Source organism: Phocoena phocoena, chromosome 8 (genome assembly GCF_963924675.1).
Source record: "Phocoena phocoena chromosome 8, mPhoPho1.1, whole genome shotgun sequence".
NCBI classification, from domain to species: Eukaryota; Metazoa; Chordata; class Mammalia; order Artiodactyla; family Phocoenidae; genus Phocoena; species Phocoena phocoena.
In genome coordinates, this window is record NC_089226.1 from 71,400,872 (window position 1) to 71,414,315 (window position 13,444).

Sequence of the window (13,444 nt, forward strand, 5' to 3'; positions counted from 1 at the left end):
CACTTAAAAAAGCTAGAGTTCTTTTTACTTTTCATTTTGTGAATAATTTCCACATTAAAAACATCAACACTTCTCACTCTCCTGCAAAAATCTGGTATCAAAAACCAGGTTGTTCAGAGACTGGTCACAAATTAATAACACTGGGCAACAGTTACTAAAAGTGAGTCAACTTTTCAGCATCATTTGCATCTATACAACCAACACTTTCTAAGTCTTGTCTGATGAAAAAACTTCTGTGAGGACAATCCCTCCTTACTATTCAACCACAGATCATTTCACCATGTAAGTATACATGTACAAATATATTATAAAATAATTTACCTTATGAGGATGATTCAAATATCCTTCTCCACTCCCCCATCATCGTTTTAAAGTACATATCTCATTAAGAAACAAAAACATTCTTATATAATGGATTAATTCATCAAATATTTACACCAAACTTAAATGCCAAGTACTGTTAGAATGGGCTGAAACTCAGTACTGTACCATCCCTTAAACATTTAAAATTTTCCACCTTTGAGGCTTGGCTACCATAAACCAAATGTTCTCTTCATCTTCACGTGTAAATGAAACCACCTCATTTTCTCAAATACCCAATTACCTTGCAGTCCTCAGATCCCGAAGGTCCCAACTTTTGCTTACTTGACTTGTATTTCTTATTTTTGCTCTTCCACCTTCATGCAAAAACCTTTCCAGTTTTGAGGCTCGTGCCATTCTCCTATACTATTCTCCATCATTTTTTATATGCCAGTTACCAATTTATTGTCTATCAGTTCCAAATTCACCCTTCTTTGCTCTACTCTTGATACGAGAACTTGACCTTACAAACATTTCTCCTTTGCCAGCTAGCACAATGTTAGGTTTTGTCAATAGAGGGCACTGAAAGGACACTCAAAGGCAATAACAGCAGGAAGGTACTTCTCATCAGGGTTCCAGTCCTCTATTTTTAAATTCAGTATGGAAGCCCAGTGGTCCTCAACAACCCACTCCAGCTGTACCCTCAAGCCATGCTCCTCCAATCTGACAGCTCTACCAAATTTCTTTGCCATAGGCAACCTGTGTGCTCCTGTGATAGCCATACCCTCTTCAAAGAGGCCAAATTTCAGCCTGGGGCTGAGGGAGAGGCTCTGTCATAAGTCCTCAAAGTTCCTTCACTATCCACATTACTCCTCAACGTAGAATTGATAATTGCGCTTCTTTGCACCTGTTACTTCTGGACCCCCTCAGAGCAAGGCTGGCACTTTTTTAAGGCCTGACAGCAAATGTTTTAGGCTCTGTGGGTCAAACAGTGTGTCACAATTCAACTCTGCATGAAAACAGACACAGATAACATAAATGAATAAGGCTGTGTTCCAATAAAACTTTATTTACAAAAACGGGCCAGATTTGTCATGTGAGCCATAAAGTGCCAACTCCCGCTTCAGTCCTCTTTTACCCCTTATAGTAATTAATTACCTTTTACTAATTAACAATTCTTTAAATTTCCCTGTTCAAAAAACTACTATAGTTTCTGTTGCCTGACTTGGCCCCTGACTGACTGATCTGCCTTGCCACTGACATGTGGTCATTTCCCCTACTACATGCCTTATTTTTGCTCTGGACGTTTATCTCTATATTCTATAAGAAGCCTCAGTTACATAAATGTCCATGTGGGGCTTCCCTGGTGGTGCAGTGGTTGGGAGTCCACCTGCCAACGCAGGGGACACGGGTTCGGGCCCTGGTCTGGGAAGATTCCACATGCCACGGAGCAACTAAGCCGTGAGCCACAACTACTGAGCCCTTGTGCCACAACTACTGAAGCCCATGCTCCTGAAGCCCATGCTCTGCAAGAGGAGAGGCCACCGCTGTGAGAGACCCATGCACAGCAACGAAGAGTGGCCCCCCACTCACCGCAACTATAGAGGGCCCACACGCAGCAACGAAGACCCAACACAGCCAAAAAAACATGTCAATGTTGAAAATTCACAGCATCTTCAACCCCATAATTGTACCCTATCAGAATCTTAACCACAATACCATATTCTGATCATAATCTCCTTTGCTTCCAGCCCTCACACCCTCATTCTGACCAAATCTGTTCTCTGAGCTCAGAGACTTCTCTGCTTCTTCTACCAGGCAGCTAGTTCTTCTAAAGAAAATCTCACAACCATAAAGATCCAACAGTCTCCAATTTCAGCAGGCATCTGCATGCCATTTAACATTCCTTTTACAAGCCCTGGTCAGCTCTCTTTCCCATTCCCCTTAGAAGATGAAGCCAACCATTATTCCTTGCCTCAAAACCCCTACTTACCACCCTAACTTCATTTTAGTGAAATAAATTAACATCTTATCCCTAGAAAACTAAGACCAGGAGGGATCAAAACTTTGCAACTTCCTGACCTCTCCCATAAACCTACCTAAGAGAAATCAAGACATACATCCACACAAAGACTTATACATGAATGTTTATAGCAGCATTATTCATAATAATTAAAAACTACAAACATTCAAAATGTCAGTTATTGGGTAACTGGATAAATAAAATGTGGTATATCCATACAATGGAAGTATTCAGCAATAAAAAAAAATTGTGGATACATACTACATGGACAGAGCTTAAGAACAGTATGGTATGTAAAAGAAATCACATGTAAAGGATTACATAAGGTATGATTCCATTTACAGGAAATCTCCATTAAAGGCAAATCTACTGAGACGGGAACCAGATCAGTAGTGGTTTGGGGCTGAGGATGGGAATGGGGAATGACTGGAAAGTAGTACACGGAAACTTTTGGGAGTGATGAAAATATCCTAAAAGTGGACTGTAGTGACAATTATACAACTCTATGCATTTGCTAAAAGAATCATTGAACTGTACACATCCAATGGGTAAATTTTATAGTATATAAATTATACCTCAATAAAGCTATACAGAGTCACTATTATTTCTGATAAGATGGTCAGTGAAGAGCTCTCTGATTAGACAACATTTGAGCAGACATTAATAAACTGAAAGGGTAAGTCATGCAAGTATCTGGGGAAAGAGCATTAAAAGAAGGGATAAGCACAAGGGTCCCAGCTGGGGAGCATACATTATAAGATGGGAGTATACCCATGGCTCCATCCTTGAACTTTTTTTTTTTTCTCTACCTGCAGTGGTTTTCTTGGTGATCTCATCCAGTTTTATGGCTGCAAAATATTTATATTCTGATGATTCCCCAGTTTATTATCTCCAGCCTGGATCTCCTCCATTAAATTCCAGACTCATATCCAACTGCCTACTCAATATCACTACTTGGATGAATAATAGTCATCTCAAACGTAATGTCTAAAACTGAGTTCAGATCTTCCCCACAAACCTGTTCTTCTCTCAGTTTTTTACATCTCACTAAAAGCAACTCCAAATTTCCAAATGCTCAGGTAGAAAACCTTGGAATTATGCTTCTCTCTCTCTCTCATGCTCCACATCCAATCTATTGGTAAATCCTCCTAGCATTAACTTCAAAATTATCACAGAATTCAACCCCGTCTCATCACTTCTGGTCCAAGTCATCATTCTCTCTCCTATGACTAAAAAAAAATCTTCCTCATTCATTTGTTTCCACTATTGCCCCCTTCCTCACTCTATTCTAGCCTAGCAGACCTTATACATACCAGGCACACTTCTCCCCCAGATAACCAGGTAGCTTCTTCCTCTCCTTCTCCAGTTCTTTACTCAAGTTCACTTTCTCAATGAGGCCTTCTCTGATTACCTTATTTGAAATTGCAACATTACCCTCCTTTATGTTTCTCTAATAGCACTTACCACCTGATATAACATATACCTTGCTAGTTTATTTTACTCTGTTTCCTCTAACTAGAATGTAAATTCTCTAAAGGGCAAGGATTAGTTTCTTTTGTCCCTTGCCACATCCTCAGCACCTACAACAGTGCCTTGAGAGAGGAGATACTCAGCAATATTTGTTGGATAAATCAACATAATTATATATTGATAAAAAGTATAACAGTAGCTAGAAATCTGGAGGTCATCCTACACTATTTCTTCTTCTCTTACATCTCATTACCTATCAAAATCTAACCAATTTTATCTACTAAATATTGTTAACAATATCAGTCCCTCCTCTTTACCTGTACCACACTCACTGTCTTTTACCTGGACTACTATCAAAAACTTTCCTAAGTAGTCTCCCTGAAACCAATCCTGCCAAGCCTAAATTTAACTTCCACAATTTGGCCAGAGTTACTTCAGAGCTCAAGACTAAACAAGTCACCCACCCCACCGCACTCCACTTCCTACCCTCTGCTTAAAACACCTTGAATGGCTACAGGAGGGGTCAACAAACTTTTCCTGTAAAATGAAAATAGTAAATAGTTCAGGCTTTGCAGGACATATGGTCTCTGTCCCAAATATTCAACTTTAGTATTAGAGCACAAATGCAGTCATAGAAAATATGTAAACAAATGGATGTGGCTGTGTCCCCCAAATTTTTCTTTACAAGAATGGGAAGTGGACTGGATATGGCCCCCGATCTGGAGAATAAAGTAAAACTCCTTCACGTGAATTATATGGTGGTAATTGATATCTGGCTATTTCCAATTTCATCTTTCAACCTTCACTTCACACTTTGTATTAGAGAAGTGCTTACACTTCCACATATGTATCGCACCTATGTATTTTTGTTCACATGCCCTTCCCAACTATCTTCTAGCTAACTCATACTGTTTAAGACTTGGCTCCGGCAGCAACTCTTCTTAGAGGCCTTCCTTGAACCTTCAAGTTGGGAGAAGTGCCCCTCATCAATCTCTCAAAGGACGCCAACACACACCTCTATTCTACATTTACTATGTTGAAATTCTGTTTAAATCTTTCATCGCTAGTTTTAAGTTCCTGGTAGGTGGGGATTAGGTCATTCATTTTCATAACTCCAGCATCTAGCATATAGCATGTATTCAATAAATGCTTTTTGAATTGAAGTGAAGGTTCCTCTTAGTAATAAAGCTCAGGTAACTCAAGCACTACTGAGAATTTTTGTTAATATGTTGGGTCAGAAAACAAGTTATCAACTTCAAGAATATAGTTTAAATAGTCCTTCTAAAATATTTAATCTAATTCCAACATTAGTATTTAAGAGTGTACAGAGAAAAGAATCTTTAAATCATCAAGCCAAAATGTGAATTAAGACTTACTTCAATTTGAAGAGCCAGTTCCACTTGGTTGTGATAAGAATCTAAAAGTTCTTCAACAGGATGTCTGAAATAAAGAAGTTATTGTGGCTGAAAGATACTATATGCAAAAATGATTGTTTTATTCACCAAAATAAGTGCATTCACATCCAAAAGTAATGTTTGAAAACCTGAAATTAATGTTTTAGATGCCACACCTTGTCATGACTTCTTTATAAGGTTTTTCTATTTGATGCAGGTGTTTGTTTAAATCCACAGGTGTTTCATCATCTTCTGCCTAAATAAACATACAGACAAATGTTTACCAAATAATGAAATCCATTCTTTGGTCTTTCTATTGCCAAATTAAATAAGGTTAAGCGTATGATAAATTCTTGAAATGAAAGTGACTTTTGAGAACCGAGCCCTCTGCTATAGAGAGAGAATGGAGAGCTAAAAGCACTTTTAAAGATGGCTGACAGCCAAATGAAGGTGGGGTGGGAACCAGATGAGAAGAGATCATCTGAATTTCTGCATTTTTTATAATGATAATCAAATTTCCTTCTACCTTACCTTCAATAAATAAGGCACTGGTCTCTTCAACCATAACCCTTATTATTCAAAATACTCAAAAACATCATGCCTTAAGAAACTGAAAAGAGAAGTTACTAATGATTGCTAAAATGTACTGAGTTTTGTGAAATAGTTTCCACCCAAGTGAAATAAATTCTACCTAACATAGGAGCAAAACCTAGGAAAATAAAGAAAAGAGAAAGTAGAAATGATTGATATTTTTCCTCCTAAAATTCTACCAAATGAATGATTCTCTTTAGAGGTTAAAAGTCATCAAGTGTTTATACAGTAATAAAATGGTCTAATTTCTTGCATTCTATTTTGCTTTAACCTCAAAAGAAAGTACTATAGTTTTAAAACAGAGAATTAGTTTTCATTTTGTGAAAAATAATGTATTTTTCTCAGTTTGGTGCAAAGGTCAATGTGGATCTTTTTCTCCCCAAAACCATATTTAGCATTCAAAATCTTTCTTCTTCCTCATTTCCCCTTGACTGACCCTGATGCTTTCATTGTGTAACTTGTGTAAAACTATTACAAGCCAAACTTTTATAATTCTTCCACTTTGATTTTCAAACATGCCTCCAACTCTGAGTAGTATGCTACCTAAACCTCCATGATTGAAAGTCTCCCCCCGGTCTGCTAAAACTCTCCCCACATCTGCTTTATCCTGTAGGGGATAAAGCGTGCCCCACTCCCAGTCAAACCCAAAACTCTCAGAGCACGTACACATTGCAAATTGGCTGATTAGCAATTATTTAGAATTATATATTAATCTAAACTAATATTAATCTAAAATTAATATTTAATAATATCTAAATTAATCTAAAATTATTTAGATTCAACCAAATGCAATTCAGTTATAGGGTACACACTTACTGTTCGGGCCAGATTTTGGCACATTGCGCTGAAGGTCAAAAGTTGTAGTTTAATCTCTGTGTCCCATTTTCGACAGTTTTGAATATGTTCATGACTTCCAAGACAATGATTACTGTTAAAATATATCAATTATTCATCAATGTTATTCTCCTCAAACTAGAAATTATACAGGTGAGAGTAAAATGTAAATTGTATCTGCATCAGGAATTGAAGCGAATGGTAAAATACAGAGATTTTTTTTTAACCAAGTGTGAGCATTTAAATAGAGAAATAATTCTACATGAGAAGAGTTAAAGCAAAGAAAAAAGAAGATGAAGACAAACGAGAAAAAAAAACAGGGACAGAGCATTTCTAGTAGGTTCAGAAAAAGATTCATATAATGATTATTTCAGGCAACTAAAAGGAAATCACAGCTAAACACTGTGTATAAAGTAATACTGCATGCTACAAAGGGAAAATGGAGTCCCTAATGAGGTAACTATTGCCTCTCTGCAGAAAGAAAAACAACTTTAAATTCACTTGTCAACCAATTGCCCACCATTCTTCCCATCTAAGACTATCAGCTTCTTAAGGGCAAGATCCTCTACTGTCTTAGACACGATGTCTTGGACAACGTATATCTTAATATAAGTTAACTGATCCAATAAACCAATTCACTAGGACACAATGTGGTTTTAGATTATAAATTTAACTTGAAATTTTTCTAATTTAATCCATTAAAATGAGATTTCCAAAAATGTTGCTCAATAATTAAATGAATACTTACTTCTGTAGCACTTCCTCTTGACCACAAACTTTAAGAACATAGCTGCCAACATCTACTTGATTCAAGTCATCATGTACCCAGCAAAGGGCTTGCATTATTATGATTTCTACAGTAGAACTCACTGTAAAAGAGTTAGTCATCATTTTCATTGTATACATTCAACTCTAAGTATATACCTATTCAGACTGTATGTCTTACAATCTAAAACAGCACTATATAAGAGAACTATAATGCAGGTCACATATATAATTTAGAATTTTCTAGTAGCCATGTTGAAGAAAGTAAAAAGAAACAGATGAATCTAATTTCAATATTATATTTTATTTAACCTAATATATCCAAAATATCATTTCAACATATAATTGCTATTTCAAAATTACTAATGGGATATCTTACATTCTCTTTTCAAAGTAAGTCTTTGAAATCCAGTGTGTATTTTACACTTATAGCACATCTCAATCTATATTAGCCATAGTTCAAGTAATCAATAGCCACATGTAGCTAGTGGTTATCGTATTAGACAGGGCAGATCTAAGCTAAGAAAGCCACCTCTGTTTTACAGACTCCTCCAAAAAGGATGACATTTAGCAGTGTCTAGCAAACAATTATTTAAAACCAAATCATAAGGAAAAAGAATCACCATTTTAAACATTTGACATTTGCCTGGTAAATTATCCAATGAAGTATAAAAATATAGAAAGTAGGAAGTATTATTCAATTATCATTCTTCACAATAGCTGGATACTAAGATTACAAACCATTAAAAACTAAAGTAACCTATTTCTACACTTAGAGCTTTTATGTTCAACTTAGAAGACAGTGACTACATTCAGAATTCATGAAAACTAACAGCTTGGCAGAAAAGGCCATAAAACCTCTATCTAATACAACAGCTACATTTCTGAACACATTTATATGTATCATAACAGTTATTATTTAAACACACAAAGCACTTCTACTATAAAATGGTTACATTTCTTAAAAGAGATGTACACTATAAATGTGCATTTATGAAGCACCAAACAATAGGCATTTGATATATTTTTAAATGAATCAGATCTTGATATATCAAGTCAAAATTTGATACAAATCAAAACATTTGCTATCAATGCTTATCCATGCTTATCTCAATCAAGAAGCTTATTGACCTTACTTTCCTTCAATTTTAGTATTAATTCTTACTGCATATGATTCCCCAAACCAAAATTTAAGGTATGTTTAAAAAGAATAAGTCTTCCTTTAGAATATAAAGAATAGGACTATAATTAGCCTTGCTAGCTAATGCTTTTGGGCTTTGGCCAAGAGCCACTGATTAACCAAATTACTCAGCATCTTTCAGAGAAATATGTAGTTATAAAAGTAAACTGTTTTTTCTCTAACCCAAACCACAAAACTATCCATATGAACGCCAATTTCTAGAAAAGGATAACTAATGCATGTTAAGTATTTTACCCCCCCCACACACACAGAGATTTTTAAATGATACCTAATGATAACTGAGTCAGTTTATTAAAAGAATGATAACATTAACATTTTAAACATTCTCTCCCTAATCAGAGCAAAACAAGATCGTTGGGGAACTATGAACCTACCATCGCATGTAAAGGTAACTGGTAGCTGAAATCCTTCAATTTCAATGGAGACCTTCACGCTAGCATTTTCTCCACATGTGTTTCTTTGCACTGTGACTGGACTTAACAAATAGCCTGGATTTGTGCAGTGATTGGTATATGGAAAGCTGGTCTTCAATCTATTCACAAAAAACAAGAAATTAAATTCTTTTTTTGAAAGCTGCATTTGAGACCTCTGAACAAGGCTTTGCATGCTTATAGCCATTCAATTCTGTGTTACTGTCCAATTCTAGAGCAGCTCAGGAGAAATGCAATGAATGAACGCCCTGTCAAAACATCAAAACACCGGCATTTGGCTTTTAAAAAACAGAATCCAAGGAAAGAGATTAAGTACTGCCAGGACAGCTTTGGTAACACTATCAACATCAACAAAACACACACTGGATACACAGCATTAAATGAGGTTCTCTGCTTCAGATTTTTGGCTAAACAGTATAATTTCACAAAATGTACATTTTTAATGAACCACTGACAATACAGGTGATAGACCTAAATTGTAATTGCCAGAGGGATGAAGTTTGTTGTCTTTCTAAAATCTTTTTTTCTGACATCCTTTTTCCTACACACTGTTTTTGGTTGTTAGCATGATAGAAAAACATAGACAATGGGTTTTTACAGTGCTATGAGGCCTTTATTCCCTCAAAGTGATTTCTAAGACTTAGGGAATGGCAAAAAAATTGCCTGTGAAGCGTTCCTGGTATTCATAGTAGCAAAATAGTTTAAATTTAAATATATAAGCCAGGTGTATGGCTCATCTCCAGATAGCACTCCTATTATCTGAAGACAAAGGAGGATTTGATGCCTTCTTTAAGCCTGTGGGCTTCCTTTAACTGACTTTCTTCTGGAAGTTGGAAGACAAATTCCACTTCTCCCATCTGCTTTTCACAGGGCTATAAACGGAATGAATGCTGGAAGTTTTATCTATTCGCTTCTGTAGAGATTAAAATAATCAAGTTATAGGAACAGAATAAAATAGTTTGAGTTGACAATAAGAAAGGTTCTGGAGAGGCAGGCAGCAAGTGTAACTATTTGTGCACTACTGCTAGAGTCAGACTTCCCAAGTTTAAATCCTGTTTGTACTACTTACTAGCTGTGTAACCTTAGGCAAGTTATTGAATCTCCTTGTTGCTTCAGTTTCCTCTTCTATAAAATGGGGATAATACTACTACTAACTTTATGGGGTTGTTGTGAGAATTATGTGAATTAAGTTTATAAGGACACTCAGAACAGTGTCTAGTACATGGTAAGCGTTATAAGCATCTTGTCAAATAAATGAATAAATGAATAAATCTGGTTTCTGCACTGTGATCTTAAGTGCCACAAAGGATCCAATATTAAAAAGAAATGTAATTGAAAAAAAGGTAATATAAAGTAATAAACTTAAATTGATGTTGGAAATGCACCTTTAGATATGGACACATTACCTTCAAGTATTTGATTGCTGCCAAGCTTACCCCTCTGTAACACAATGACAAGACCTTCACAGGACCCAGCCTAAGATTTTTTATTGTTTCTCACATACTTGGTATTCTTGTTTCCTATGAAACAAGAAATACCATATGAAATAAGATACTCACAGCAAATCACGTAGCTAACTAATATATAAAACGGTAAAGAACTTTATCTATATCCAAGGAAGCCTTCAATTTTCAGAAATCCTTAAGGATGATAAAAGGAAAATCAGAAATTCCTGATGACAGTTCAGAAAACAAGAATTTACTGGATAAAAATTCTAGTGATAAAAAGTTACATATAAAAATGAGGGTTTTGGGCTTCCCTGGTGGCACAGTGGTTAAGAATCCACCAGCCAATGCAGGGGATGTGGGTTCGAGCTCTGGCCCAGGAAGATCCCACATGCCACGGAGCAACTAAGCCCGTGCGCCACAACTACTGAGCCTGTGCTCTAGAGCCCGCGAGCCACAGCTACTGAGCCTGCGTGCCACACAACTACTGAAGCCCGTGCACCTAGAGCCCATGCTCCGCAACAAGAGAAGCCACGGCAATGAGAAGACTGCGCGCTGCAACAAAGCGCAGCCCCTGCTCACCACAACTAGAGAAACCCACACACAGCAACAAAGACCAAACACAGCCAAAAATAAATTTAAAATAATTTTTAAAAATGAGGGTTTTTAATTGAATTGACACTACTTTATAAGAAACTTGAGTCAGCGTCATTTAGAATAAAATTAACTAAATGCAGAGGTGAAAACCTACAGGGAATCCTTGGGATCAAGACATTTTTGTAGAATATAAATATTAGATTGGAACCATATATGAGGAAAGGAAATTAAAGGCTATTCAGAATGACAAGTGTAAAGTGTAGTTTTTCATCTTACCCTAGGAGACCACAAATAAAGCAGCAAAAATTTCCACTGGTATCTAACATTCCTCTGAGAACTTTCTCTGGACCTATGTAACTAGTAGATACAGCAAGTTTTGTCAATTATGATGAGTGTGAAAGGAAAGAAAAAAAAGAAATAAAAACAAGAAAAATGCAGTAATAATTAAATGCCCCGATTCAAAGTATTTTACAGAACTTTAAACTGAAAGTGACCCTTGAGATCACTAGTCCAACTCCCTGATTTCACAGAAGCAAAAAAAAAAAAGGCCTAGAAGTAGGCTTAACTGTAAACAAATATCATCCTGACAATCTTACACTAATGTCATAGCTGAATTAAAATAATGAAATTAATCATTTTAGGAGATTTCAAAAAATGAGGCATTTACTAAGAGTATAAATACTTGTTTTTAAAATCTGTGTACTGGAAAAAATAGAAAGTGACATTAATTTCTTCAAGACATCTCCTGACTCCAATCTCCAAGGTCAGAGGGGAATGAAAGAATTTTCTAGAACATGGCTTCAAAAACACCTCTCCCTCTCACTTCTCTGAAACATTTGTTGCAATCCCACTCTAACAGAAATAAATTACAAAAAGAATTCATTGTCTCTAGTTCATCTGAGGTTTTAATCATAAGCCACTTGTGTGTGTGTGTGCGCGCGCGCGTATGCACACATAAATAAAAATGATCATTTTAGCTTAGTGGCAGAGTTTGTGTAAATAACACTAAGATTCAAATGCAGAAAAAAAGGCAGATCACAGAGAGCCTAATTTCTCAACATGCAAAGCTTAAATGCAATAGTCACTCAACATAGTCTAAATAGACAAGGCTTGTTTGGAAAGAAAATTTTAAAAACTCGATGAACACATATCAGATTAATACCAAACCATTAAGATAAAACACATATCAGATTAATACCAAACCATTAAGATAAAAGATTATTTCCAAACTGTTAACCACACATACATAATGGTATAATGGAATAAAGGCACAGGTAATTTCTAATACATGCAATTTGCATTCTCAGTCACCTAAATGTCTCTTCTATTTTAAACGTCTACTGAAAAATATGAGTTTTAAAAACACAGTTAAGAGTAACCTTTGGGCTTCCCTGGTGGCGCAGCGGTTAAGAGTCCGCCTGCCAATGCAGGGGACGCGGGTTCATGCCCCGGTCCGGGAAGATCCCACATGCCATGGAGTGGCTGGGCCCGTGAGCCATGGCCGCTGAGCCTGCGCTCCGCAACAGAGAGGCCACAGCAGTGAGAGGACTGCGTACCGCAAAAAAAAAAAAAAAAAAAAAAAAAAGTAACCTTTTCAGGAAAGAAAAAGTGACTCTACTGATATTTTTCTTCTTTTTTTTCCCTAAGGTATCCTGAAGAAAAGGAATGCTGGTTAAAAGGAGACACACAGGAAGATAGAATTTTAATGAAATGTTACCAATAGTCTAGAAAATCTAGTTAAATATAATAAGTCCCATATCATAAAAATGATGAATATACTCGAAAATGATCTGGGAACCCCAAACTCTGCTTTGCTTAAACCACACTGGGGAAAATACTGGATTCAGAATAAATCTCCCAGTAGTGATCTACTTTTCCTTCTTTTTTTAAAAAATAAATTTATTTATTTGTTTGTTTTTGGCTGCGTTGCGTCTTTGTTGCTGTGCACGGGCTCTCTCTAGTTGCCGTGAGCGGGGGCTACTCTTCGTTGCGGTGGCTTCTCTTGTTGCGGAGCACGGGCTCTAGTTGTGTGAACTTCAGTAGTTGTGGCATGCAGGCTCACTAGTTGTGGCTCACAGATTAGTTGCTCCGTGGCATGTGGGATCTTCCCGGACTAGGGATGGAACCTGTGTTCCCTACATTGGCAGGCGGATTCTTAACCACTGTACCACCAAGGAAGTCCCTACTTTTCCTCCTTTTGATAACAGATCTCATCCAGTTGGCCACAATGTTTGTTGTTCCACTCCCTCCTTCCGTGGGATTTTTCTATCTGGTGCTGACTGAAAGGACTCTTCCCTTTCTGTTAACAAGATCATTAGAATATCAAAGTCTAAGCTATCAGTGGCTATATTCCCTGCCTTCAAAGCTCCATCTCTAGTAGAAGCCAACATGCA

General features: G+C 36.6%; 1 protein-coding gene across 3 annotated transcripts in view; it reads right to left on the reverse strand.

The window, feature by feature from the left end:
- PIK3C2A (phosphatidylinositol-4-phosphate 3-kinase catalytic subunit type 2 alpha) overlaps positions 1–13,444 on the reverse strand; it is a 70,709-nt gene that overhangs the window by 37,438 nt on the left and 19,827 nt on the right. For all 3 annotated transcript variants that reach the window (XM_065881373.1, XM_065881374.1, XM_065881371.1), the window contains 5 exons: positions 8,953–9,110; positions 7,361–7,481; positions 6,595–6,706; positions 5,364–5,443; positions 5,170–5,233 (listed from right to left, as the gene is read on the reverse strand). In XM_065881373.1, coding sequence (XP_065737445.1) covers positions 5,170–5,233; positions 5,364–5,443; positions 6,595–6,706; positions 7,361–7,481; positions 8,953–9,110 — 535 coding nt within the window. The remainder of the gene's footprint in view (positions 1–5,169; positions 5,234–5,363; positions 5,444–6,594; positions 6,707–7,360; positions 7,482–8,952; positions 9,111–13,444) is intronic.